General features: G+C 43.3%; 2 protein-coding genes across 2 annotated transcripts; both read right to left on the bottom strand.

Annotated features, from left to right (window-relative positions):
• Positions 1–5,223: 5,223 nt before the first annotated feature.
• Positions 5,224–10,661, bottom strand: LOC148112366 (phospholipase A2 inhibitor gamma subunit B-like). Its single transcript, XM_087876068.1, has 6 exons — positions 10,529–10,661; positions 9,167–9,263; positions 8,933–9,052; positions 8,393–8,545; positions 6,901–7,041; positions 5,224–5,552 (listed from the first exon to the last, which is right to left on the bottom strand). The coding sequence occupies exons 2-6, from the start codon at positions 9,213–9,215 to the stop codon at positions 5,410–5,412; spliced, it is 606 nt and encodes a 201-aa protein (XP_087732194.1). The 5' UTR covers positions 9,216–9,263; positions 10,529–10,661; the 3' UTR covers positions 5,224–5,409.
• Positions 10,662–14,722: 4,061 nt separating this feature from the next.
• LOC148112365 (phospholipase A2 inhibitor gamma subunit A-like) lies at positions 14,723–23,170 on the bottom strand. Its single transcript, XM_087876890.1, has 5 exons — positions 23,002–23,170; positions 20,313–20,432; positions 18,100–18,252; positions 16,377–16,517; positions 14,723–15,036 (listed from the first exon to the last, which is right to left on the bottom strand). The coding sequence occupies exons 1-5, from the start codon at positions 23,048–23,050 to the stop codon at positions 14,891–14,893; spliced, it is 609 nt and encodes a 202-aa protein (XP_087733016.1). The 5' UTR covers positions 23,051–23,170; the 3' UTR covers positions 14,723–14,890.
• Positions 23,171–23,930: the final 760 nt, after the last annotated feature.

The raw sequence follows: 23,930 nt of genomic DNA, 5'->3' as shown, positions 1-23,930 counted from the left end.
CTCTGTAATTTAACACCAGCTGTCTGCAATTAAAGTAAGATCGAATCTCGCCAAGGCTCAAGGTTGACTCAGCCTTCCATCCTTTCTAAGGTAGGTAAATTGAGGACCCAGTTTGTGGGGGCAATAAGCTGACTTTGTATAAATATACAAAAGTATGAAGGCTATTGCTTAACGCATTGTAAGCCGCCCTGAGTCTACGGAGAAGGGCGGCATATAAATCAATTTTTTTTAAAAAAAAAGCGGTGTTGTTCTATACAAAGTTGGCTTATTGCCCCCACAATCCGGGTCCTCAATTTACCTACCTCGAAAGGATGGAAGGTTGAGTCAACCTTGAGCCTGGTGAGATTCGAACTTGCACTAATTGCAGGCAGCTGGCAGCTAAATGCTAGCATTTAACAGCACTTTAATCTGCTGCACCACCATCAGTTTTCCTTCCGAAGTTGTGAGGGCTCTAACACTGGAGGTTTTTAAGAAGAGATTGGACAGCCATTTGTCTGAAATGGTAGAGCAGGAGGTTGGACTAGAAGTCCAACTCTGTTATTCTGTTATCCTATCTAGAGTACTTAAGTGTGGCAAAAAAAAAAAAAAAGGTTGTAACTTTGGGTATTTTATTTATTTTTTATTTATTTTATATCAAATTTATATACCGTCCTTCTCCCTAAGGACTCAGGGTGGTGTACAGACAAAGTAAAAACATAAACTACAAACATTAAAATACAATTAAAAAGATATATGTAAATTTGGCCCCATAATTAAAAGCAATGACAAAACAATTAAAAACATTTTTTTTAAAAAGTGTTAAGCCAGCCTGGCTTGCTGAAAAAAGAAAGTTTTAAGGGCACGGCGGAAGGCACCGAGGTCTTGGATTCTCCTTATCTCCCGGTGGAAGACCACCGGGAGCCAGTGCAGCTCGCGCAGGAGCGGTGTTACATATATAGGAGCCATTTGCCAAGCACCTGAATTTGGATCCCGTGACCATGGGGATGCTGCGGAGGTCGTAACAGTGAAAAACGGTCATCAGCCACATTTTTTTCAGTGCTGTCGTAACTTTGAATGGTCAGTAAATGAACTGTTGTAAATCGAGGACTGCCTCTAATACAATCTGAAAATGAAGCAACATGCAGTGTACAGCCAAGATAAAAAACATAGAATACAAATATTAAAACATTTAAAAATATATATAAATTTTGGCCCGAAAGTTAAGAATCACAGACTAATTAAAAGAATTTAAAAATTTCTTCTTAAGCCAACCCGGCTTGCTGAAAAAGATGGGTTTTCAGGGAACGACGGAAGGCATTGAGGTCCTGGATTCTTCTTATCTCCGGGGGCAACTGGTTCCAGAGGGTAGGTGCCCCCACAGAGAAGGCCCTCCCCCTGGGGGTCACCAGCCTACATTGTTTGGCTGATGGCACCCTGAGGAAGCCCTCTCTGTGGGAGCGCACAGGTTGATGGGAGGCCGTCGGTAGCAGCAGGCGGTCTCAAAGATATCTAGGTCCTATGCCATGGAGCACTTTAAAGGTGATAACCAACACTTGAAGCGCACCCAGAAGACCACTGGGAGCCAGTGCAGCTCACGCAGGAGAGATGTTATATGGGAGCGCCAGGCAGCTCCCCTAACTACCCGCGCGGCCGCATTCTGGACCAGTTGGAGCCTCCGGGTGCCCCTCAAGGGGAGCCCCATGTAGAGAGTGTTGCAGTAGTCCAGGCGAGAGGTGACGAGGGCGTGAGTGACTGTGCACAGGGAATCCCAATCAAGAAAGGGTTGCAACTGGCGGATCAGGCGTATGACTCACTTAACAAGCACCTTGCTTAGCAATGGGAATTCTGGTCCCAATTGTGGTCATATGTTGAAGACTACCCATGATGCTTGCTTGTAACAGCCAATGTCAGAAGATGGGTTAGTTTGGTAAGGAGGATTCTAGCCTTCCTTACATGGCCTCTCCAGCCTCTCCGTAAGCTATTCCATGTGGCTTCCATTGCAACATGGGCTCTGAGTCCACTCTTGAACTTCACTAATAATTGACAAGTTGTATCTATATTAAGAGTCAATTATCTATGTGGTAGCAGACTTCCCAGAATCATGATGTTCTATTATGAAGGTTTTATTTGTTTCGGAAGAGTGTGGTGTAATCCATGGTCTTGCACCCATGTCCCCATCTTCCAAAGTTAATATTAGCACAGTCAGAGTGCTAGCAAAGCCATGTATCTGTTGGCTCCGTATTTGGCTACTGTAAAAAAACATACACATCTAAATGGACATCACAGAACTCTGTGTTCCATGCAATGTGAATAAAGTTTTATAGGTACATGTTTCACCTGTTCTATACCTGTGCATTTTTTCACCTGTTCTATACCTGTGCATTTTTCTTACCTGAATGTAAGACCTTGCTTTTCTCTGCATTGAATTTCATTTTGTTAGATAGGACACATTGTTCAAGTCTGTCAAGGTCCGTCAAGTCTGTGAAGGTCCATCAAGGTCCATCTGAGAAGATCCATCTGAGAAGGTCCATCTGAGAAGGTCCATCTGAGAAAATCCATCTGAGAAGGTCCATCTGAGAAGGTCCATCTGAGAAGGTCCACCTGAGAAGGTCCATCTGAGAAGGTCCACCTGAGAAAATCCATCTGAGAAGATCCATCTGAGAAGGTCCATCTGAGAAGGCCCATCTGAGAAGGTCCATCTGAGAAAATCCATCTGAGAAGGTCCATCTGAGATGGCCCATCTGAGAAGGTCCATCTGAGAAAATCCATCTGAGAAGGTCCATCTGAGAAGGTCCTTCTGGGGGGTTGGCAATTCTTGCCAACTTGATATTGTCTGCAGATTTGATGAATTCTCTTTCTATTCCCTCATCAAAATCATTTATGAAGAATACAGGGCCTAAAACAGGAACTTTGGGGTACCCCCACAGCTTCCTTCTTTCCATGTAGGTGTGATTCCATTACGGACTACACTTTGAGTGTGGTTTGTCAGCCAGTTAGAAATCCATCTGGTGGTGATGTTGTCTATCCCACGTTTTTCACCTTTTGTTTTTCCCACAGTTGTTAAATAAAATCACTGCGGATGTTAAGTGAGTCCAGCATTCCCCATTGAGAATAGAATAGAATAGAATAGAATAGAATAGAATAGAATAGAATAGAATAGAATAGAATAGAGTAGAGTAGAGTAGAGTAGAGTAGAGTAGAGTAGAGTAGAGTAGAGTAGAGTAGAGTAGAGTAGAGAGTAGAGTAGAGTAGAGTAGAGTAGAGTAGAGTAGAGTAGAGAATAGAATAGAATAGAATAGAATAGAATAGAATAGAATAGAATAGAATAGAATAGAATAGAATAGAATAGAATAGAATAGAGCTGGAAGGGACCTTGGAGGTCTTCTAGTCCAACCCCCTGCTTAGGCAGGAAACCTTACACTATTTCAGGTAAGTGGCTGCCTAGTTTCTTAAAAATCTCCAGTGATGGAGAGCCCACAATTTCCAGAGGCAAACTGTTTCACTAGTTAATTATCCTCACTATTAGGAAGTTTCTCCTTAATTCCAGGTTGCTTCTCTTTTTGGTCTCAATTTCAAAACAAGATGGGTGGCATATCCATTAAAATAAAATAAAATAAAATAAATGGAAAACTCAGGGCAAGGCTTTTGTCAATTCCATACTTAAATCAAACAGAGAAACAAAAAGGTGAGGCCCCTCTTTTAAAAGTTGTCTTCTAAACCAGGAGGTCTTACAGAGTTCTTACAGCTTAACAGGGTTGGAAGGGACCTTGTAGGTCATCTAGTCCAACCTTCCCCCCCCATCCCCCACCCCATGCAAGGTTTGCCTGGTGCACCAATTGCGACCCTACTTGGATCGGGAGGCTCTCCTCACAGTCACTCATGCCCTTGTCACCTCATGGTTAGATTATTGCAACGCGCTCTACATGGGGCTACCCTTGAAAAGTGTTCGGAGACTACAGGTGGTCCAGAACGCAGCTTCATGAGCTGTCGTGGGTGCACCTAGGTACACCCACATTATACCAATTCTCCGTGAGCTGCACTGGCTCCCTATTGGTCTCCATTCACAATTCCGGCCACAATGTTGGTTATTACCTTTAAAGCTCTACATGGCTTAGGGCCGGGTTAACTTCGAGACCGCCTTCTACCGTATAGCTCCCAGCGACCGGTAAGATCCCACAGAGTTGGTCTCCTCCGGGTCCCATCAGCTAAACAATGTCGACTGGCGGGCCCGCAGGGGAAGGCCCTACTCTGTGGCTGCCCCAGCTCTCTGGAACCAGTTACCTCCTGAGGTCCGGACTATCCCCACCCTATTGGCCTTCCGGAAAGCGATGAAGTCCTGGTTTTTCCAGCAGGCCTGGGGCCGTTGATCTCGCTCTTGTGATCTGGCGAGATCCGGCCATGAATGGCGTGAATTAGTTTTTAATGTTTTTAATGTTTTGAATTTTTAAATGTTTTTTTTATAATGATTTTTAAAAATGTATTGTGAGCCGCCCTGAGTCTTCGGAGAGGGGCGGCATATAAATTAAATTAAATTAAATTAAATGCAAGCAGGAGACTGTACACCATTTCTGACAGATGGCAGTCTGTCTCTTCTTGAAAGCTTCCAGGGATGAAGCTCCCACAACTTCTGAAGGCAGCTTCTGTTCCATGGGTTGATTGCTCTCACTGTCAGACAATTTCTCCTTATTCCCAGGTCTTCAGAGTGTGGTTAAAAGAAAGTCAAGATGGCATCATAGTGGGATCAAAAACTGATTTTTGAGTCCATTGTTCTGACTTCTTTGACCCCACCTTATGGACATCTCTGCCTGAATGTGTTTAAAAATATCACTACCGGGCTTCCAGCAGGACATGGCCATTGAAGGCAGAGAGTGAGGGCATTGGGGAAGCCTCATGTCCATCAACACGCCCACCAGCCAATTGGAATGGAGGCATTTGGGTAAGACAGAAGGAAACAACACAGGTGGATTTGACTGTTCTGGTTGTACCAGCAGAAGGGGAAACACACTATTTCTGATGCACAACATGGGAACTAGGGTGGAACAGGTCATCTCCTGAGTGGGCAAGGGGTATTCTGAGGAGGTCATCAGCCATTCCTGCCCTTCTGAAACAGAAAGTGTCCTGATTTGCCAGTCCAGAAGTGCAAATCAGCACCGCACTGAGTGGTGTCATAGCAGGACAAGTGGTGGTAGTGAACCTGACACCACAAACCTGGTTCTACCACAGTCATTCACTCAAATCAAACTCTGACCCAGAATGGTTACTGCTTTATTGATTGGACTGTGGCTCAGTTAATTTTCACGTGAATCGTGGGAAACTTTGACACATCCAGAAGAACGAGAATTCTGTTGAAAGCTGACTAAAACAGAATGAGCCACGTTGGCTCCTAAATTCTAGTAAGGTGGAGCGATGGCCTTGACGTGCAGTTATACATCACTGGGAAGTCTTCGGGACAGCTGGGGTGCATTTTATGTCTACTTCAGACTCCTCTAAAAATCTCCAGAACTTCTTCTCAAATAAAGTGCACAGACTCTCAGAAGCGCATCCTTTGAAAGACATCTCCCTGAAGAGGAATTCTGAAAAAAATTAACCAACATGGTAGTCAGTAACATCTCTACAGTACCCCTCCTTCAAAAATGGGGAAGGAGAAAGTATTGAAAATTCTGGCTGGGAAACTAAATGTGGCAAAAGGAATTGATTGCTTTTGCAAAATGTTTCAGGAAAGACCATGGGTGCAACTTAAAGGGGAGGAAATATGGGGGGCAGGGAGGAGGAGGAGGAGGAGGAGGAGAAGGGGAAGGGGAAGGGGATGGAGGAGAAGGAGATGGAGGAGGATGAGGAGGAGAAAGTAGACTGTGACTGTTATATAGTTTAACTGCTTATCTAGTTGAGCATTTATTATTCGCCCTACCTTGAACTGTAAATTAGAAACAGTGAAGACTTAAAGCTCACAAGATTTTTAAAAAGTTATGTGCCGGCATCTTACTTTCTTCTATTACTGTTTTGAAACTTTGATAAGCCTTTAATCATAGTGAGATGGGCACAGTGCTGTTTAATTTAGCTGTTTAATTGGGATGCTGCTACAAAGGTATCCCTGTTTATCATCACAGGTACCGTCTAGGATCAGCTGCATTTTGAATCCCTTCTACTCCTTCTGTTCAAGAAGGCTCCAAATAACTGCTCCAAAATCCTGATTTCTCAAGACTGGCCTCCCACTGTTGTTGCAAACAGATGTTATTGAGTTGGCTCTGCTTGATGTGGTCTGCCAGCAGCCTGGGAAGCTGGCAGTAGAGTCGCACAGTGAGGAGGCTAGGGAGAAACATTGGCCAGTCCTGGAGTCTGGGGAAGGTTTGGATGAGGACTCTGCGTCGGAGGTAGAGAGGGGGCAAGGGCCATCTGGAAGTTATGTGCTTCCTCCGTAGCCTCCAGAGTCTGACGTCAGCGAAGCAGAGGAACAGTGGGAGCCTTTCCCCAGTGCACGCATGTGCAGAGCTGCCAGAAGGCAAGAACAGTTAAGACAAAAGGGGTGACTCGGGAGTAAGGCTTGGAGATGATTGGCCCCTTCCATAAGGCATAACGGAGGAGCAAAGGCGTGTGAGCCTTTGCAGGAAGCAACTTTGTTCATGCTGGTCATTTAAAATTCTGAAGCTCCATTTTGACTCTGTGCTCTGTGTGGCCTTGCAAAGCTAATTGCCAATTAGGTTTTTGGCAGCATGTCAAGGGAGATAAAGGTGGGTGCTTATTAGCCTTATCCTGAAGGACTGTGGCAGACTTCTGTTGGATTCTTTACAAACTATTTGTAACTCTTCATGGGCTGGGAATGAACAGAATTCACAGCCATTGAAATGGAATTCCATTGTCTCAGGAAGCCTAGGTGAGAACACCCACTCTCAAATCACAATTCTAAAGGGAGCCTGTCCTTACCACGGTTCTTTCCAGTTACAGTCATACACTGGTTTTCAGTTCCCTGGCAGGAAACCAGGTATTCATTGCATTCAATTGAGGTGAGTCCAATGCATCCAGGACACTGAAGTCCATTGGGTCGGTGGACTTGGGGTTGAAGCACTGCCAAGAACAAGAGCGAGAAGATGATTTGTACGACTCTCCTCTCCCTGCTGCCTGCTTTATCAGACTGGGTAAGGCTAGGCTAGGATGTTGCACATCCTTTCTCTTAAGAAAGGTCTTTTTGTGGGACCTAGGAAGCTTACTATGGCAGCCCCTGCCCCAGGAAAGACCTTTCCCCTGGAGTTCCAGAAGTTACCCTATTTTTTAAAGTTCCCATAAAGCATGGGAGAACAGGTTGATCCCTCAAACTATATTTCCCTGGAGATCCAGGGAGTCTGTACTACCAGAGCCTTGGTAGCACAGTGATCTAAGGCACCCTGTTGTTAAGCTGGTTATTAAGACCAGATGCCTGCAATTACTGCAGGTTCGAATCTCGCCAAGGCTCAAGGTTGACTCAGCCTTCCATCCTTTCTAAGGTAGGTAAATTGAGGACCCAGTTGTGGGGCAATAAGCTGACTTTGTATAAATATACAAAAGAATGAAGGCTATTGCTTAGCGCATTGTAAGCCGCCCTGAGTCTCCGGAGAAGGGCGGCATATAAATTTTTTTAAAAAAATTTTTTTTAAGCTCTCGGAAAGCATGGGAGGGCTGGCTGATCCCTCAAGTTAGATTCATCCTATTTGGGAATCTCCAGCTGTAGGTAGACAGATGGTATTGCGTGGGATTCAAACCCTCAACTGGAAATTCAACGGATTGTGTAATGCCTGAATTCTAGTTGTAATTGATACATCAAGCAGGATATTCCCTGGGGAAAAAATAGGAACTTTTCTCCCATCTGTGTAAAAAGTAAAACCCTTCCCACAGGGGCATGACACCCTTCTCCCTCTGCCCTGAGAGCTTCTGGAAACAAATTCCTTGTGTATCTAATCATACTTGGCCAATAATTCTATTCTATTCTATTCTATTCTATTCTATTCTATTCTATTCTATTCTATTCTATTCTATTCTATTCTATTCTATTCTATTCTATTCTATTCTACTCTACTCTCTTCCATTCCACTCTACTCCACTCCATTCCAGGAAGGTGAACTCAAGACAGATTTTCAGACTCTGTTCATGGGATCTGCTCTGCCTAAACAAAACCTATTATCCTCTATTACGGTGTTTTTTTTTCAACCTTGGCAATTTTAGGATGAGAGGACTTCAATTCCCAGAATTCTTCACCCAAGAAACGATCGAGTTTCTTTCACTCCTTAGCGAGAGAAGTTTTAAATACAGGGTTAAGGTTTAACCCTTTGCTCTGACAAAGTTGCAATCAGAAATGGGCAGCCCTGCAGAGATTAGAGTTCGCCACACAGGGTCCTTCAATATTGTCCATTGGGGCTGAGATGGGCTTCCTAGAGCTACATACCAGGAGGTGGCAGAGTTTGACATTCATCCCCCATACAGCAGGCTCGTTTGGCCCTCACTTTTAGTTCATTATGTAGATTTGTCTCCACGTAGTCAAGATGGCAAGTGTCAGAGGTGCCACAGGCTATTGCAGTGAAAGTGATGGACAGAGGGGCTGCACAGGTGCGAAAAAAAGAAGAGAAAGGCATTTTATTTGAGATTCAAGGATTCCTTGAAGGTTAAAACGCTGAATGACCACTAGATGGAAATAGCAGGTAGTCCTCGATTTACGACCACAATTGAGCCCCCAAATTGATAAACGAGACCGTTGTTACGTGTGATCATCATCAATACACACCAAGTATGGCCAAGTGTCCAAATTCTGATCACCTGACCACGGGGATGTTGCAACGGTCATAAGTGTAAAAAAACAGCCACTGAAACAGCATTTAGTGCCGTGGCAACTTTGAACAGTCCCTGAATGAATGGTTTAGGACCACCTGTATCGAGGGCTACCTGAATCCGTCTACTTGTCTATCCCATGACTCTTAATATTTCATACCTCCTATCACTTCAGTTTGATACATAACACAAGTATCTTCCTTAGCATCACAGGTTTTTGTCCAGTAGTTGGTACAATTCTGGCCATACTCCATACAAATATTGCATTCAAGAGACATGCCTAGAGGAAGGAGATACAACATTGTTTCTGGATGCTTTCTGTGGACACCCGAGACCTGCCTGGAGTCCTGCTATCCGAGGCAAGGTTCTTGAATTGCTCCCAATGTCTTCTCACCTGTAGCTAAGAAAGTGCCAAAGAGGCAACAGAATAAGAAGGACTTCATGGTGGAGAACACGATGATTGATGCCCAGGGCAATCTGGATAGAAATACCTGGAAGGGAAGGAAGAAAGAAACAGGACTTGGAACACAATGTCGGTATAAATTTCTCATAGTGCCAGTTTTCAAATAACAATAACAAACCGGTTTCAAGAATCTTTCCTCCCTTTTAATGGCTTTAAAAAAATAGGAAGAATGGAAAAAAGACAAATCTAGAAACAAACATCACTCTCAGAAGGGATTATGTTAGCTCCTGGTAATAACTGCATTTTTCTCCGTTGCCTGTTTGGCCACTGAAGTCAATGGCTTAGTTATTACCAAGATGTATGAAAGTAACTTCATTTAAAAAACCATTATTGGGATCTATAGGACTTGCTTTGGTTGACATGGGTTATTTCGGTAGACATTAAGTGTGTCTAGTTTAATGAAAAAAAAGGACTGGGTTGGTAACGCCACACTTGGACTACTGCAACCAGTTTTGGTCACCATAATATAAAAAAGATGTGGAGACTCCAGAAAGGGTGCAGAGAAGAGCAACAAAGATGATTAGGGGACTGGAGGCTAAAACATACAAAGAACGGTTGCTGGAACTGGGGATGTCTAGTTTAATGGAAAGAAGGACTAGGGGAGACATGATAGCAGTGTTCCGATATTTGATGGGCTGCCACAAAGAAGAAGGGGTCAACCTATTCTCCAAAGCCACCTGAAGGCTGGAAGAGAAGTAGTAGATGGAAATTAATCAAAGAGAGAAGCAACCTAGAACTAAGGAGAAATTTCCTGACAGTTAAAACAATTAATGAGTAGAACGACTTGCCTTCAGAAGTTATGGGTGCTCCATCATTCAAGGTTTTTAAGAGAAGAGATTGGACAATGATAGAGTTTTCTGCTTAAGCAGAAAGCAGGTTGGACTAGAAGACCTCCAAACCCCCTTCCAACTCTTTTATTCTGTTTTCCTGCCTTCCGTTGAGCTCCCAGATCATTTGAAACACTGGATGGGGACCCACCATCATCTCCATCTCACCCATACACCCATACACACGTTTCCCTGGCTTTCAAAATCACTATTGTTTTCAGAGAAAACTTAGGCTGGAAGCTTAGAGTAAACTCCATTCTTACTATCTACACAACAAAGAAAGGCTACCTGAGTCCTTCATCAGCATCTGCCCACCTTGAAGTCAGGTAAAAAGGGAAGGGTAAATCATGTGGACCTTCACAGAGGAAAGCCAGAATACAAATATGCATAGGATATTGTCCCCTGAAAGAAAACCAAGTCTTGGTTAGAAGGATCCTCAACCCTTAAGAAGGAAGAAGGAACTTACGTAGAGCTTCAAGAAGCTGCAGCCAGTAATTTTTCTCAGAGACTGCCAGATGCTACCAGTCAACGGGCACAGCTCCTTCTCCCCTTTGTGTTTCCTTTTTGTAGGAGAGCTGGAATGTTTTTGGAAACACCTTTCAACTGCCGTTATCCTTCTGGGATATATTTACTTTCCACCCAGATAGAGAATTTTTTAAAAAGGTAAATCTTTGGCCCGTCCACTGTCCTTGATTGCCTCAAAGATAACCTGAGGCAATCGCCCAGAGGGGCTTGACCTCTTCTGCTCTTGGAGCCAATTCTCTGTAGCCTGCTGGATCAGCCTGTGAACATGATAGTATTATTTGGGATTAAAAATTCACCAGGTGGTCAATATAGATTTCAACACTGGGAGAGGGAAATGGCTAAACTATTCTGGTGCAGTTGGAAGTCAGCTATTCGCAAACTGTCTCTGTGTGCCATAAATGGGGACAGCAAGTGGGAAAGTTAGGTGATCAAGTCTTATAAATTCTGATTGTAAATGGGAAGTTTGGAGTTGGATCTCATGGTCTTGATTGCATAACCAGTAAAATCTTAAATCTGTATGGGATCTTGAGTCTTCCATTGAGGGCCAAGCCCGACAGAGATAACCTGGGTCTTCCAAGATAATCTGAGACTTCCCTTGAAGAACGAAGGGGAAAGGATTTTCCAGTCAAATCTCCATTTTTCTTAAACAGATCTACTGTCAGGTTCCAAAAAGGCAGGAAAGACTCCAAATGCAAACTTGGTTTGTTAATTCTTGTTTACTCCCCTTCTGGCACAAACTGACAATCACAGGAAACAAACTCAATGAACTTCTTGTTAGGGTTACTTGCCCGTGCTCCCCACCACCTTTTAACTACTCAGCACTGCCCCACCCACTCATGTGTGCAGCTCTCTACCACGTGACCCAGAACTGCAAAGAGGCAGGCATCAGCCTGCCATCTGGCCCAGCCGTCGTACTCTCATGACTCCAGTTTGCTTAGCAGCCATGTCTCTGCCCCAACATCTGCTTTCAGGCTGGTCCAGCCACCGCCCTTTGTCAGGGGTGGGCAGAGATTGACGAGCTGCTTCCCGGCTGCCACTGCCACTCCACGGCTCACCACAATGACATTATCACAGAGCAACCATCTCTCAGCTGTTTGGCAGTAATGTGTGCTGCACTGGGCAAGTTCCTGGGCTGCGGGCCCATCCCAACCATCTTCTGCAATGCTGCCACTTCTTTGCCACCTGGGGAGGTGGATGCTGGCTTGGCGGCTTGGCGGGCAGCTCTTGGGTGGTGGTGCAGCATGCCCCGGCCAAATGGCAGTTCCAGGCCAGGTGGTGCACCAGAGTTGACATGTGGTCCCTCTACCATGAAGACAGCATCTAGAAAACAGCACGGTGAGTGGAGGGAGAGAGAGGACCATTCTCTCCCGGCTTCCCAGGATGTTTCTGATAAAACATAGTGACTAGCCGAGGGGCTCGTACGTCAGTATTGGGTACCCATGATGCTTTGGAGAGGGGATACCCCTTCCATAAAATGAGGTACTGCTATCACCCCCTATGCCTCTGGGCATCTAGTACCTCTTTCACCTCATAGTGTTGCTCACCGTCTACTGTTATTGGTAGGGGTGGCTGAGGGGAAGGTCCCCTGATGTGGGAGAAGTGGGCCAGACAGAGCAGACTGCAGTGGAAAACGGTGTGTTTTCCCCAGCAGCCGAGGTAGTTGGAGTTGAACCGTAACGGTGTTAATCACCTTCACTACTAAGAATGGCCCAATGAATTTCGGGCCTAATTTCTTACATGGGACTTTTAACTTCAAATATTTGGTGGAAAGATACACCCACTGACCCACGTAGAAAGCTGCCTGTGGCCTCCATTTTTTATCACCTTGCAGTTTATACTCTGTGGCTGTGTGCTGCAATGCATCTTTGACCATCTTCCAGACCTGTTGTGTCTGAGCCACCCACTCCTGTAGGTCTGGCTCCTCTGGGGTTTCCTGGGGACATTCAGGTATTGGCACAAACTCCCTCCCAGTAGCCACTTGAAATGGGTGAAGCCGGAAGTTGACCGGAAGACTCGTGGCGAGACAGTTGGGGAATTAGCAGGCTCCGATGAGCTCCGCGAAAACCCGGACTGACGAACAGCTGCCAAGGGGTCTCGGACCGGAACAGTCCTGTAGGGACGGGGAAGAAGGAGAGGCATCTTGGAAGACCAAGAGGAACAGGCAAGTTCCTTGAAGGTCAGAGGAAATTCTCTCTGATTTGGCAGCGGGGGCGGCAGCCATTGCAGCTGTCAAAAAGCTGGGGCAACCGGGCTAAGTATTGAGCAGGAGCGGTGACTGGAACGGAGTTTTTGAAGCTGGGTGAGTGACAGCCAACCCACAGGCAAAATAAAAAATAAAAATAATAAAAAAAAAAACCCTTTTAAACTTGAAAAAACCCCAGCGTAAAAATAGTGGTTAATGGGCATGGGGGGAAGAAAAGAGGATGTATGAAGTGGAATTTAAAGGGACAAAAAGCCAAAAAGAAAATTGACTCTTGAATAAAATTACTTGGAAAACTTTAAAAACTAGAAGAAGTAACCCCAAAACTGGCTAAGGATTGGAAAGAAAATAAATAGATCATATATTTATTTATTTATTTTTTTGGAATATTAAGGAAAATAAAAGAGAATTGGACAATAAGCCCTGCAACAGAAGTGCTGTATAACTAAAAGATAAATTAAAGATAAAAAGAGGGGGAAAGTATTGTTTAATTTGGACTGGACTACAAAATTGATTTGATATTTTTAAAGTTAAAAAGAAGAAAAAAGAAGCTAGTGAAGATTGTTAATGTGGAATGAAACAAAATGGATACTTTGTCAGACAACTAAGAGGAAGAAGAGGAGGATATCTTCTGTTATGGGCTGGAGATGATTGGAGACATGGTGGACATGTGGGTGAGGTCTTGAAATTTCTTTTGAGCGGGGAAAACATGGAAGCTCTCAGATTTGGGTTTTCCCAGATGTGCCAATATGACACCTTTAATAAAAGTTAGCTTTGAGGAATTTCAAGCCTTGGAGTTTGATTTCATTGAGGGTGTTACTTGGAACCCTGACACGGAAGCAGAGAGGTGGCCAAGGCCATCTGGTAGCTTTTTGCTGCCTCCGGAGTCTCCGGAGTCTGACATCAGTGAGGCAGAAGAACAGTGTGAGCCTGTTCCCAGTGTGCACATAGGCAGAGCTGCCAGAAGACAGGAACAATTAAGAAAATGGGGTCGACTTGGGAGTAAGGCTTGGAGATGATTGGCCCCTCCCATAAGACATAAAAGAGAAGCAACAGCTTTTGCAGGAAGCAATTAGTTCATCCAGTCAGTAAAAGCTCTGGAAAACCTCTGTTTGACTCTGTGCTAAATTTGACCTTGCCCTGCATTTGGCAATTAATTCTCTGGCAGTATTCCAAGGGAGATAAGGTGAGTGTTTGTAAACACTCCCCTGATAGACTGTTTGAGAAGCCTTTCAGACTGTGAATGACAATAATTCACAGCCATTTGAATTAAAGAGGTTTGCCAGGACTAAGTTTGTGCTGTTTACTTTCTAAGGAAGCCTAGGTCAGAACAGGGACCTTGTAGGTCATCTAGTCCAACGCCCCACCCAAGCAGGAGACCCTACACCATTTCTGACAAATGGCAATCCAATCTCTTCTTGAAGGCCATTCCGAAGGCAAGCTGTTCCATTGGTTGATTGTTCTCACTGTCAGAAAAATTCTCTTTATTTCTAGGTTGAATCTCTGTCCAGTCATATTTCTAAAATGATACTCTTGCAGATAGAAGAGCCCTTTTGAACATATTTTGGGCGGAAGGAAGCACAAAGGTAACCCCATGGTACTACTTTAAAGAACATGGGCAATGTTTTTGGATATTTCCTCTATCTCTTTTTCTTTTCCCTCCCATGCTGGCTGGGGAATTCTGGGAGTTGAAGTTCATCCAACTAGTCAACTTTGAGAAACAGTTTTAACAGGATTCTGGGAATTGAAATCTACAGTACATATCTATATATCTTCAAGTAGGCTAAAAATCCATCAAATAAATAAAATAATTGAAATTAATGTGTTTTATTATATCAAAGATTAGATTTCATATAATCAAACCACACCACTTTCTCTGGGAAGAAAGCCAAAACTAAAACTAAAACAAAATAAAAAATAAAGACAAATGGGCAATTCCAACTTAGCCTCTTGGCTTCTTTTATTTTATTTTATTTTTTAATTTCTGAGAATTAGTTGGCAGGAAGAATCAGAAGTTAAAAATGTAAGTTTTCCACTCAGAGCCATTTCCATGGTTCTATTGGATGAAACTGCTGACCTTCAGATTCCAAAATGGTGATGGAATTATTCAGAAGGTGTAATTTTGACGGCGTCTCTACATTCAACTTTTATCAGATCATTTCTACGTTCTTCGTGCGTTCTATTGCTCAATTTCAGGTCTGGACAGGAAGAAACGCATCCTTTGATATTATAAGCCATTTCTACAGGAACTGCAGAAATAATCAACAAGATACCGGTCAGAAAAACAGAACAGCAGAGTTGGAAGGGGCCTTGGAGGTCTTCTAGCCCAACCCCCTGCTCAAGTAGGAGATCCTATACCATTTCATACAAAATGGTTGTCCAATCTCTTCTTAATAAACTCCAGTGAAGGCAAGCTGTTCCACTAATTAATTGTTCTCACCGTCAAGAAATCTCTTCTTATTTCTAGGTTGGTTCTGAACCAGGGCTAGGATTCAGCCGGTTCGGACCAGTTTGGGTGAACCAGATATTAATTTTAATCTGGTTCGCTGCTCCTCCCAGGAGTCTCCATGTGGCCCATTTTGGATGTAAGATAAATGCAGGACCCACATGGAGGTTCTGGGAGGGCGAAAAATGGGCCGACCAGAAGTACCAGCAATCCAGAAACGGGCTCATTTCCAACTTCTGGAGGCCTTTGGAGCCTGGGAAGGGTGAAAAATAGGCCTACCGGAAGTACCGGAAATCCGGAAATGGACTCGTTTCTGGCCTCCGGAGGGTCTCCGGAGCCCAGGGGAGGCTGTTTTCGCCCTCCTGGAGGCTCAAGGAAAACCTCTGGAGCTTGGGGAGGGCGAAAACACACACATCCCTGCCATGGTGCTGAAAGCCGACTAGGCCACGCTGCCATGGCCACAGCCATCCATCAATCAGGCAGAGAACCGGTTGCTAAAATTTTTCAATCCCACCCCGTTCGCAACCTTGGTAACATATGAACTATAACATGTAGAATTCCTGAGCCAGCCATGTTGGCTGGGGAATTCTAGGAGTTAAAGTCCATACTGTCAGGTTTCGATATCATCTCAAATAAAATAAATTGCATTTCCAAACAGATAGTCTTTGAAGAAATCTTTCATTTTATTAAGCACGACAATCTGCCCCCGATCGTGGCGTAGCCAACTCTGACTTCCTGACCCCAAACCCTCCCTTTCCGTTCCCCAAATCTCTGCCTCTCATTGGCCTTCTTCCAATCACTCTCCCCATATCTATTACCTAAGCTCCCAGGAATGTCCCCCTCCCTCTCATCTCCTAGGGGATATTATCTTCAAGGAAAATAAGTAGGTGAAATGTCAAGCGTCCTCTTGCCAGCTGCCCCCTCTTCTTCTTATGTCAGCACTAGAGTAAATGCAGGTTGACGTGCTGACACATACATTTTCAAGCTGTGAAGCTTGAGAAACATTGACATTGGTTTTGCTGTATAGTGGGGGAGGCTCTGAGCATCCCCTTGTATGAACCCCCCACGGATGGCATCATCCCTTGCCTGACTGCTGCAGCAGACAGTAATATAAATATAGATATATAGATATAAAAGAATTACATCTTTCTTTTCTGTATCCCACAATGTTAATGCATTTGGTTTCGTCTCCTTTGCAAGAAGCTTCATATTCAGTGCTGTCCTCTGAGAATAGACCAAGAATGCCAGGACAGACGTATCCATTTGGATGGGAGAGGAGCTGTCCTGCAAAATAAAACATCATCATCAACAACAACAAAAGGAAGTGAAAGATTAGCAAAAAAGATCATCCATGTCAAAAGTCTGTGAATTTTCCACCCCTTTCACCTTCCTGCTCGTGTCTTAAGGTGCTTTTTTCAAAAGGCAACTGGACTGTCTTTGTTCTTCCTTGAAGACAAAGAGGTTGCAGGAAAAAAATGCTTTTAAAAGCCTCTGACGATCCCAGCTGAGTTGTCTGATCGTCAGAGGCTTTTTTTTCCCTTTTAAAAACATTTTTTTCTACAACTTCTTCGGCCAAAGAGGTTGTAGAAAAAAATGCTTTTAAAAGCCTCTGACGATCCCAGCTGAGCCGCACAATCATCAGAGGCTTTTTTTTTCTTTTAAAAGCATTTTTTTAGCCAAAGAGGTTGTAGAAAAAATGTTTTTAAAAGTAAAAATAAAAGCCTCTCATGATTGCGCGGCTCAGCTGTGCATGAGGTGGGCGCAGGGGTTTTTGCTACCGGCAAACCACCTTCCACCGTCGCTACCAGATCGGGCGATACGGTCCAAACCGGGAGCATTTCACCCCTGACCTCACCCCATTCCTAAGAGGTCTGTAAGGGGTGTACATAAATGCACCAACGTCCCTGCCCTACTGTCGCCTTTTATTCGTAGCCATTTCATGTATTCATAATCATGTTTATACTTATATCTGTTATCTTACATCTTTGACAAATAACAAATAATAATAAAATTATATATATATATATATATATATATATATATATATATATATATATATATATATATGTATATATATATATATATATGTATATATATATATATATATGTGTGTGTATATATATATATATATATGTTTTCTCAGGTTTTCGCGGGTGTTTGTATGTAGGTCTTTGGTTATTCGGGTCTTGTCCCACGTAAAATTGGAAGTGTCTTGGCGACGTTTCGACGAAGTCTCATTCGTCATCACGAATGAGAACACCAGCCTGAAGATGACGAATGAGACTTCATCGAAACGTCGCCAAGACACTTCCAATTTTATGTGGGACAAGACCCGAATAACCAAAGACCTACATATATATATATATATATATATAGCTTTAATTTATATGCCGCCCTTCTCCGGAGACTCAGGGCGGCTTACAATGCGTTAAGCAATAGCCTTCATACTTTTGTATATTTATACAAACTCAGCTTATTGCCCCCACAATCTGGGTCCTCATTTCACCTACCTTTGAAAGGATGGAAGGCTGAGTCAACCTTGATAATATTATTATATAATAATAATAATAATATTATATTATTAATAATAATATTATAATAATAATAATAAATTTAACCTGAGACCCATGTGGGAAGCTGAACCAGTAAATCAATGTCAATAGATTGACAAATTGGATTTTTTTTAAAAAAAAAAAAATACCCGTAAAAGATTATCAGCAAGGACTAAATCAGCAGTCTATTGTTAGATGGGGAGGGGAGGAAGTTTGACCGGGCAGGAAGAAAATCCGGTCACACACACACAAACCCCATATGACCCTCTGAAACAAGGAGAGTGTTGGGTCCTAGACCTTCTGAGCAAACATACCAGGAAATGGGCGGCCTTCACACTTTTCTTCATCACAACAATGGATTCTTCCTCTCAGATAGGTCTCATGTCCAACATTGACATCGAAGTGCTGAAGTTTGCAGAGGCTGGATGAGAAGCAGTTCTTATGAACAGCTCGCAAGGAAAGTGGTGCTGTGCGGAGGAGGAAAAACAAGGGAGAAGAAGTTAACTTGGTGGATTTGTGGAGTTTTGGAAACCTCCCGCCCAAGGCTGTGATCACTTGAACATGACAGTGGATAAAAGCTTTAAGGAGGGGCGATTCTGAAACATCCCGAACAACCTGTGTGAGGGCCTTGTGTACATTGTGTTCCTTGCCTCCCCCAGCAGACACCTGTCTTTACAGGCAGTCCTCGCCTTACAACAGTTCACTTAGTGACTGGGATCCTCTTTTGCGACCTTCTGACAAGCCAAGTCCACGGGGAAACTAGATTCACGGAACAACCGTGTTACTAATTTGAGAACCGCAAGGATTCTCGTAACAAATGTGGCAAGAAAAGTCGTAAAACGGGGTAAAACCCGCTTAACAAATTTCTCACTTTTTTTTTTGTTTTTTATTTGATTTATATGCCGCCCTTCTCCGGAGACTTAGGGCGGCTTACAATGCGCTAAGGAAAACTTAACAACATATGTTTTGGGCTCCATTGTGTTTGTAAGTTGAGGACTACCTGTATATGGCAGGCAAGACCTATTGTCTTATGAATCAATGTTATGAATCAATCAAGGTAGTCCTTGATTTACAACGCTTCCTTTAGTGACTGCTCAAAGTCGTGAAAGAAGTTACTTGTTGTTATAGAAATGGCTCGTTTATACTACTATGTAAAAGTAAAAATTGAGGCTTGATGTTATTGTTTTATTCTACTGCGCCAAAGGGAGTTGGAAGCCAATCCTTTTTCTTTCTTCTTCCCACACTTTTCCCTCCCCTATCTTTCCTGTTATTTTCTTTTGTATTTTTGTATCCTATGCAGGTGGACCTCGACTTACGACCACAATTGAGTTTAGTTTAGAATAGAAAATTAAAAAATGATTATGTTGGAATTAATTACTTTATGAATGTTTATAATAATTGTGATGATTTATATTGTTAAAGTATATCCATCTAAGCAAACGAAAGAGAAAAATGGAATTATAATTGATTAGGATTTAAGATTTGTAACGGGTTTTGGTGGGTTAATGGCATAGTTAAATAGATAAAATTGAGGGAAATAACTGAGTAAAAATATTAAGTTGTGTTAATTGAAAATTAAGATTTGTTAGTGATTTGTATAAATTTGTGACCGGATCAAAAGCTTTGTTTTGAAAAAAATATGTTTTAAGTTTATGTTTTAAAAAAAAAATTAAAAAAATTTTAATAAAAAAAAAAGATGCAGGCTAAAGGAAAACTGCTCTGTGTTGTACCAAAGAAGCCTCTACGCTGTAGAGTCTACAGAATAGTAGAGGTGGAAGGGACCTTAAAGGTCTTTTAGTCCATCCCCTTGCTCAAGCAGGAAACCCTATACCAGTGATGGCGAACCTATTTTCCCTCGGGTGCTGAAAGCGCGTGCGAGCGCGCAACAACGCACACACACGTGTGTGTGTGTGTGTCCGTCCGCAAGGACTTGGAGGCAGACACCGCAACTCTGAGGAAAAGAGGAGGCGGAGAAGTCCTGGCTGTTACCCAGGAGAGGACTGCGGAGGGACACATCACATGCCCGTCGCCCTAGCCGCTTACAATTTTGTATTGTAAGCATTGTAAACTGCCTCTTTTCCTCAGAGGTGTGGTGTCCGCCTCCAGCTCCCTGAGGAGGGACACACACAAGCCCCTGTCGCCCCCATTTTCCAGTCCGGGCTGCTCGGCAGGCAGGCTTTTATTTTGTCAGCCCAAGGGTGGGGGGAGGTACATAGCAAATCGCCCTGTCTCTGCCGCATCGGTCATGTGACTGAGTGGGCGTTGCCAACTCGATGTCACTCACGGCAAGCTGCCGCCCCACCTTGCCATGAGTGACTTCGGTTTGGCCACGCCCACTCAGTCACATGACCATCAAGCCACACCCACCAAATAAGCCATGCCCACAGAACCAGTAGTAAAAAAAATTTGGAATCCACCCCTGGCTCAGACGATATGTTGAGAAAATTATCCATCCAGGAAAGGAGACCTTAGAAAAGATTCTCCTTTGATTGGAAGGAAACGAGGGGAGCGGTCACTGTGGTTTTACCTAACGAAATCTCCAGCAACACCTTGCCGCATTGATCTTCTGGAGAGTGACACTCCTCTACGTGACCATGGCCACAATCAGTTCCCACGTTGTGACACATTTCACATGAGCGAAAGCTTCCTGAAAAGGAGAAAAGAAAGAAAAGAGCATGCCTGATTAATTCTATTATCTTAGTTATGCCTTCCCCGGGTGCTTCCTTATTTTGAAATGTCAGGGTTGAGGAATCCAATTCCTGAAGAGTTACGTTTGTTGGAGGGAAAGGAAAGTCATTCAGCAAACCAAGAAATGCTCAAAAGAGCAGGGAGAAGGGCTGGGGATTTCAGGAGAGTTGATATGGGGACAAGGGCTGCGTTTCACAAGGGCAGTAAGGTGACTGCTTTCCATTCAGAAGATCGCAGGTTCAGCAATATCTTTGCAGGTGGTGGTGGTAGGAGAGACCCTTATAGAATGGGGGTCACCCAGAGAAGAGAAGAGAAGAGAAGAGAAGAGAAGAGAAGAGAAGAGAAGAGAAGAGAAGAGAAGAGAAGAGAAGAGAAGAGAAGAGATGGAAGCGACCTTGGAGGTCTTCTAGTCCAACCTCCTGCTTAGGCAGGAAACCCTACACGACTTCAGACAAAGGGTTGTCCAATCTCTTCTTAAACACTTCCAGTGTTGGAGCATTCACAACTTCTGGAGGCAAGTTGTTCCATCTGTTAATTGTTCTAACCATCAGGAAATTTCTCCTTAGTTCTAAGTTGCTTCTCTCCTTGATTAGTTTCCATCCATTGCTTCTTGTCCTGCCTTCAGGGTGCTTTGGAGAATAGCTTGACTCCCTCTTCTTTGTGGCATCCCCTGAGATATTGAAACACTGCTATCGTGTCTCCCCTAGTCCTTCTTTTCATTCAACTAGACATGCCCAGTTCCTGCAGCTGTTCTTCTTACGTTTTAGCCGCCAGTCCCGTAATCATCTTTGTTGCTCTTCTCTGCAAAAGAGACCTTGAGTCTGCTAAAAGTCATGATGAACCACATGCATCAGGACATCACTGCAGTGATCCAATCATGCAATGACCTCACTGAGTTAGGGAACAGCTGTGTCATTAGCAAGACGACACAGTGGACGTGACATCACTTGCTCCAGTGGTGTGTTCCTCCCGGTTCGGTCCGGTTCGGCCAAGCCGGTAGTGGTGACGATATGACATCACCAAACCGGTTCTCCCCCCCCGCCCTCCCATCCCCCACGTTATTCTTACCTTTTATTTGGTCCCACCCCCAATCTATTGCTACCTCCTGAGTCCCAACTGATGACTAGAGGGAAAAAAACTGTTTAAACTCTTGCCACGGGGCTTCAAAGGGCCGCCCTATAGCTGATCAGTGTTAAAAACAAACAAATGAGTCGGGTCATAAGTGTGAGGACTGGTCATAAGTGTGAGGACCTTCCAGAAATGACTCTGACTAGCTAGCCACGCCCACCTAGTCACATGACCTCCAAGCCACACCCACAAAATAAGCCACACCCACAGAACCGGTAGTAAAAAAATTTAGAACCCACCCCTGACTTGCTCCCATTCAGAAGTACATGAATAAGACAAATGAAGGAATGTCCCAATGATGCTTTTTCAAGAGGCAACTGGACTTTCTTTGAAGATATTTCCCTTCTCATCCAAGAAGCTTCTTTGATGAGAAGGTGAATTGAAGAAACATCTTGGGTGAGAAGCTAAATGTCTTCCAAGGAAGCAAAGTCTTCAAAGAACACAAAAAAAGTCCAGTTGCCTCTTGAAAAAGCACCTTTGGGACAACCTTGGGATGACTGCTAATCCTCATGGACAAATAAATCAGGGGCATCAAACAAGTTGTGATGTTCTTCAGCTCTTTCTAAAGCTTTGCAAGGTGATAGTACAAGTTACACTGGGCTGAGAATTGGAAGAGTAACCAGTGGAACAGTTAACGTCATCCAATGTATCCAGAGGAACTGGTCACAGCCACAGACAATATTCTACCTTTATCCTTTTCCAACCGGTTCATTGTTAAATACCTGTTTCCCCAAAAATAAGACCCAGCTGGAAAATAAGTCCTAGCATGATTTTTTAGGATGCTTGTAATATAAGCCCTATCCCCCCAAATAAGCCCCATTAAGACTGTCAGCCAGATGGATGCATTCAGTACCGTATTTCCCCAAAAATAAGACCTAACCAGAAAATAAGCCCTAATGCATCTTTTGGAGCAAAAATTAATATAAGACCCGGTCTTATGTTCAGGGAAATATGGTTATACATGTAAGCTCCAAGCTAATTTATATCCAATACAATTCAAGTAAGTGGAAAATATTTGTAAATAGTTATCGGTCATTAAGCTGCCATCAAGTCTTGAAAGGTAAAACTTGCTTTGGTATTAAGCCTGAACTGGACGAGATAACAGGAGTAGGAAGGTACATATCACTCACAAGGATGTCTACATAAAACTCAGCTTCTCAAAGTTTCCAACTTTTCAAGACTGAGTGGCAAGAACTATGGGGAACTGAGGTTTGCTTAAGTGCAGATTGAAGCCTGCACAACATTTGCATGCCTACTTCCAGATGATTACATAAAATCCTGCTTGCCTCCAAACAGCTGGCATGATGTTGAAGATGGAGAAATTGATAACATTGAGAACAAGACAAGAGAAGACTCAGAATCCATTTGCCTCAGGACATTCTGCAATATCATCTCCTTACCTCTGGCTACAAAAATGAAAAGAAGACAGATGATCTGTAGAGATTTCATGGTTCAAGATGAAGATCAGAGCTGGATAGGATACGTTGACCTCAGTGAAGTTCTGGACTCTGCTGAAACCAGAGACTCTTCGCAACATGAAACAGACACAAGTTTAAAAATGGGAAACCCCTCCCATATTTTAGGGCCAGCCTGCTAATCCAAAAGCAAACACAACGTTGGTTTGATCCAAAAACCATTTCAACTTAGGCGACCATCTAGAAAATTTGCAATGCTGAGAACATAGCCTTGAAAACACTTCTATTCTTTTTTTTATTATTGAAAAGTTTTACAAAAGAAAAGCATTTCCCCCCCCCCAATATTCCCCCCACCCTTTCCCTCCCCTCTCCCCCGAGACTTCCCAGAGCAAAATACAGGGTACTTCAATTAACAATCATAAGCTAAATTAATCTATCTATCCTCAGACTACTAAATCCCCCCCTGAAACCTTAACTCCACTATAGATAACATAATACTTCTAATACTTAACGTTCATTCATAAGCTATTTGATATTTTCTTGTCTGATACTTATTTTGAATATAATCAATCCATCTTCTCCATTCCGATACGTATCTTTCTTGTGTATAGTCCTTCAAATACGCTGAGATTTTCGCCATTTCTGCTAAATTCGTTACTTTCAGTATCCACTCTTCAATAGTAGGCAAAAAGTCCTTCTTCCAGTATTGCGCTACCAACAGCCTTGCTGCTGATATTAAGTTCAAAATCAATTTAGTCTCTAATACTGTGCAATCCATCATTATACCCAGTAAAAACAATTGAGGAGTAAATTTCAACCTTTTTTTCCAGAATGTTCTGCATCACCCACCAAATTTTTATCCAAAATGCCTTAATTTTCTTGCAGGTCCACCAACACTTCTATTCTTTACTGTC

Source organism: Pantherophis guttatus, chromosome 10 (genome assembly GCF_059756535.1).
Source record: "Pantherophis guttatus breed Tessera chromosome 10, ASM5975653v1, whole genome shotgun sequence".
Classification (NCBI taxonomy): Eukaryota; Metazoa; Chordata; class Lepidosauria; order Squamata; family Colubridae; genus Pantherophis; species Pantherophis guttatus.
The sequence above is the reverse complement of the archived record's forward strand: the minus strand, read 5'-3'. Positions and strand labels throughout refer to the sequence as shown.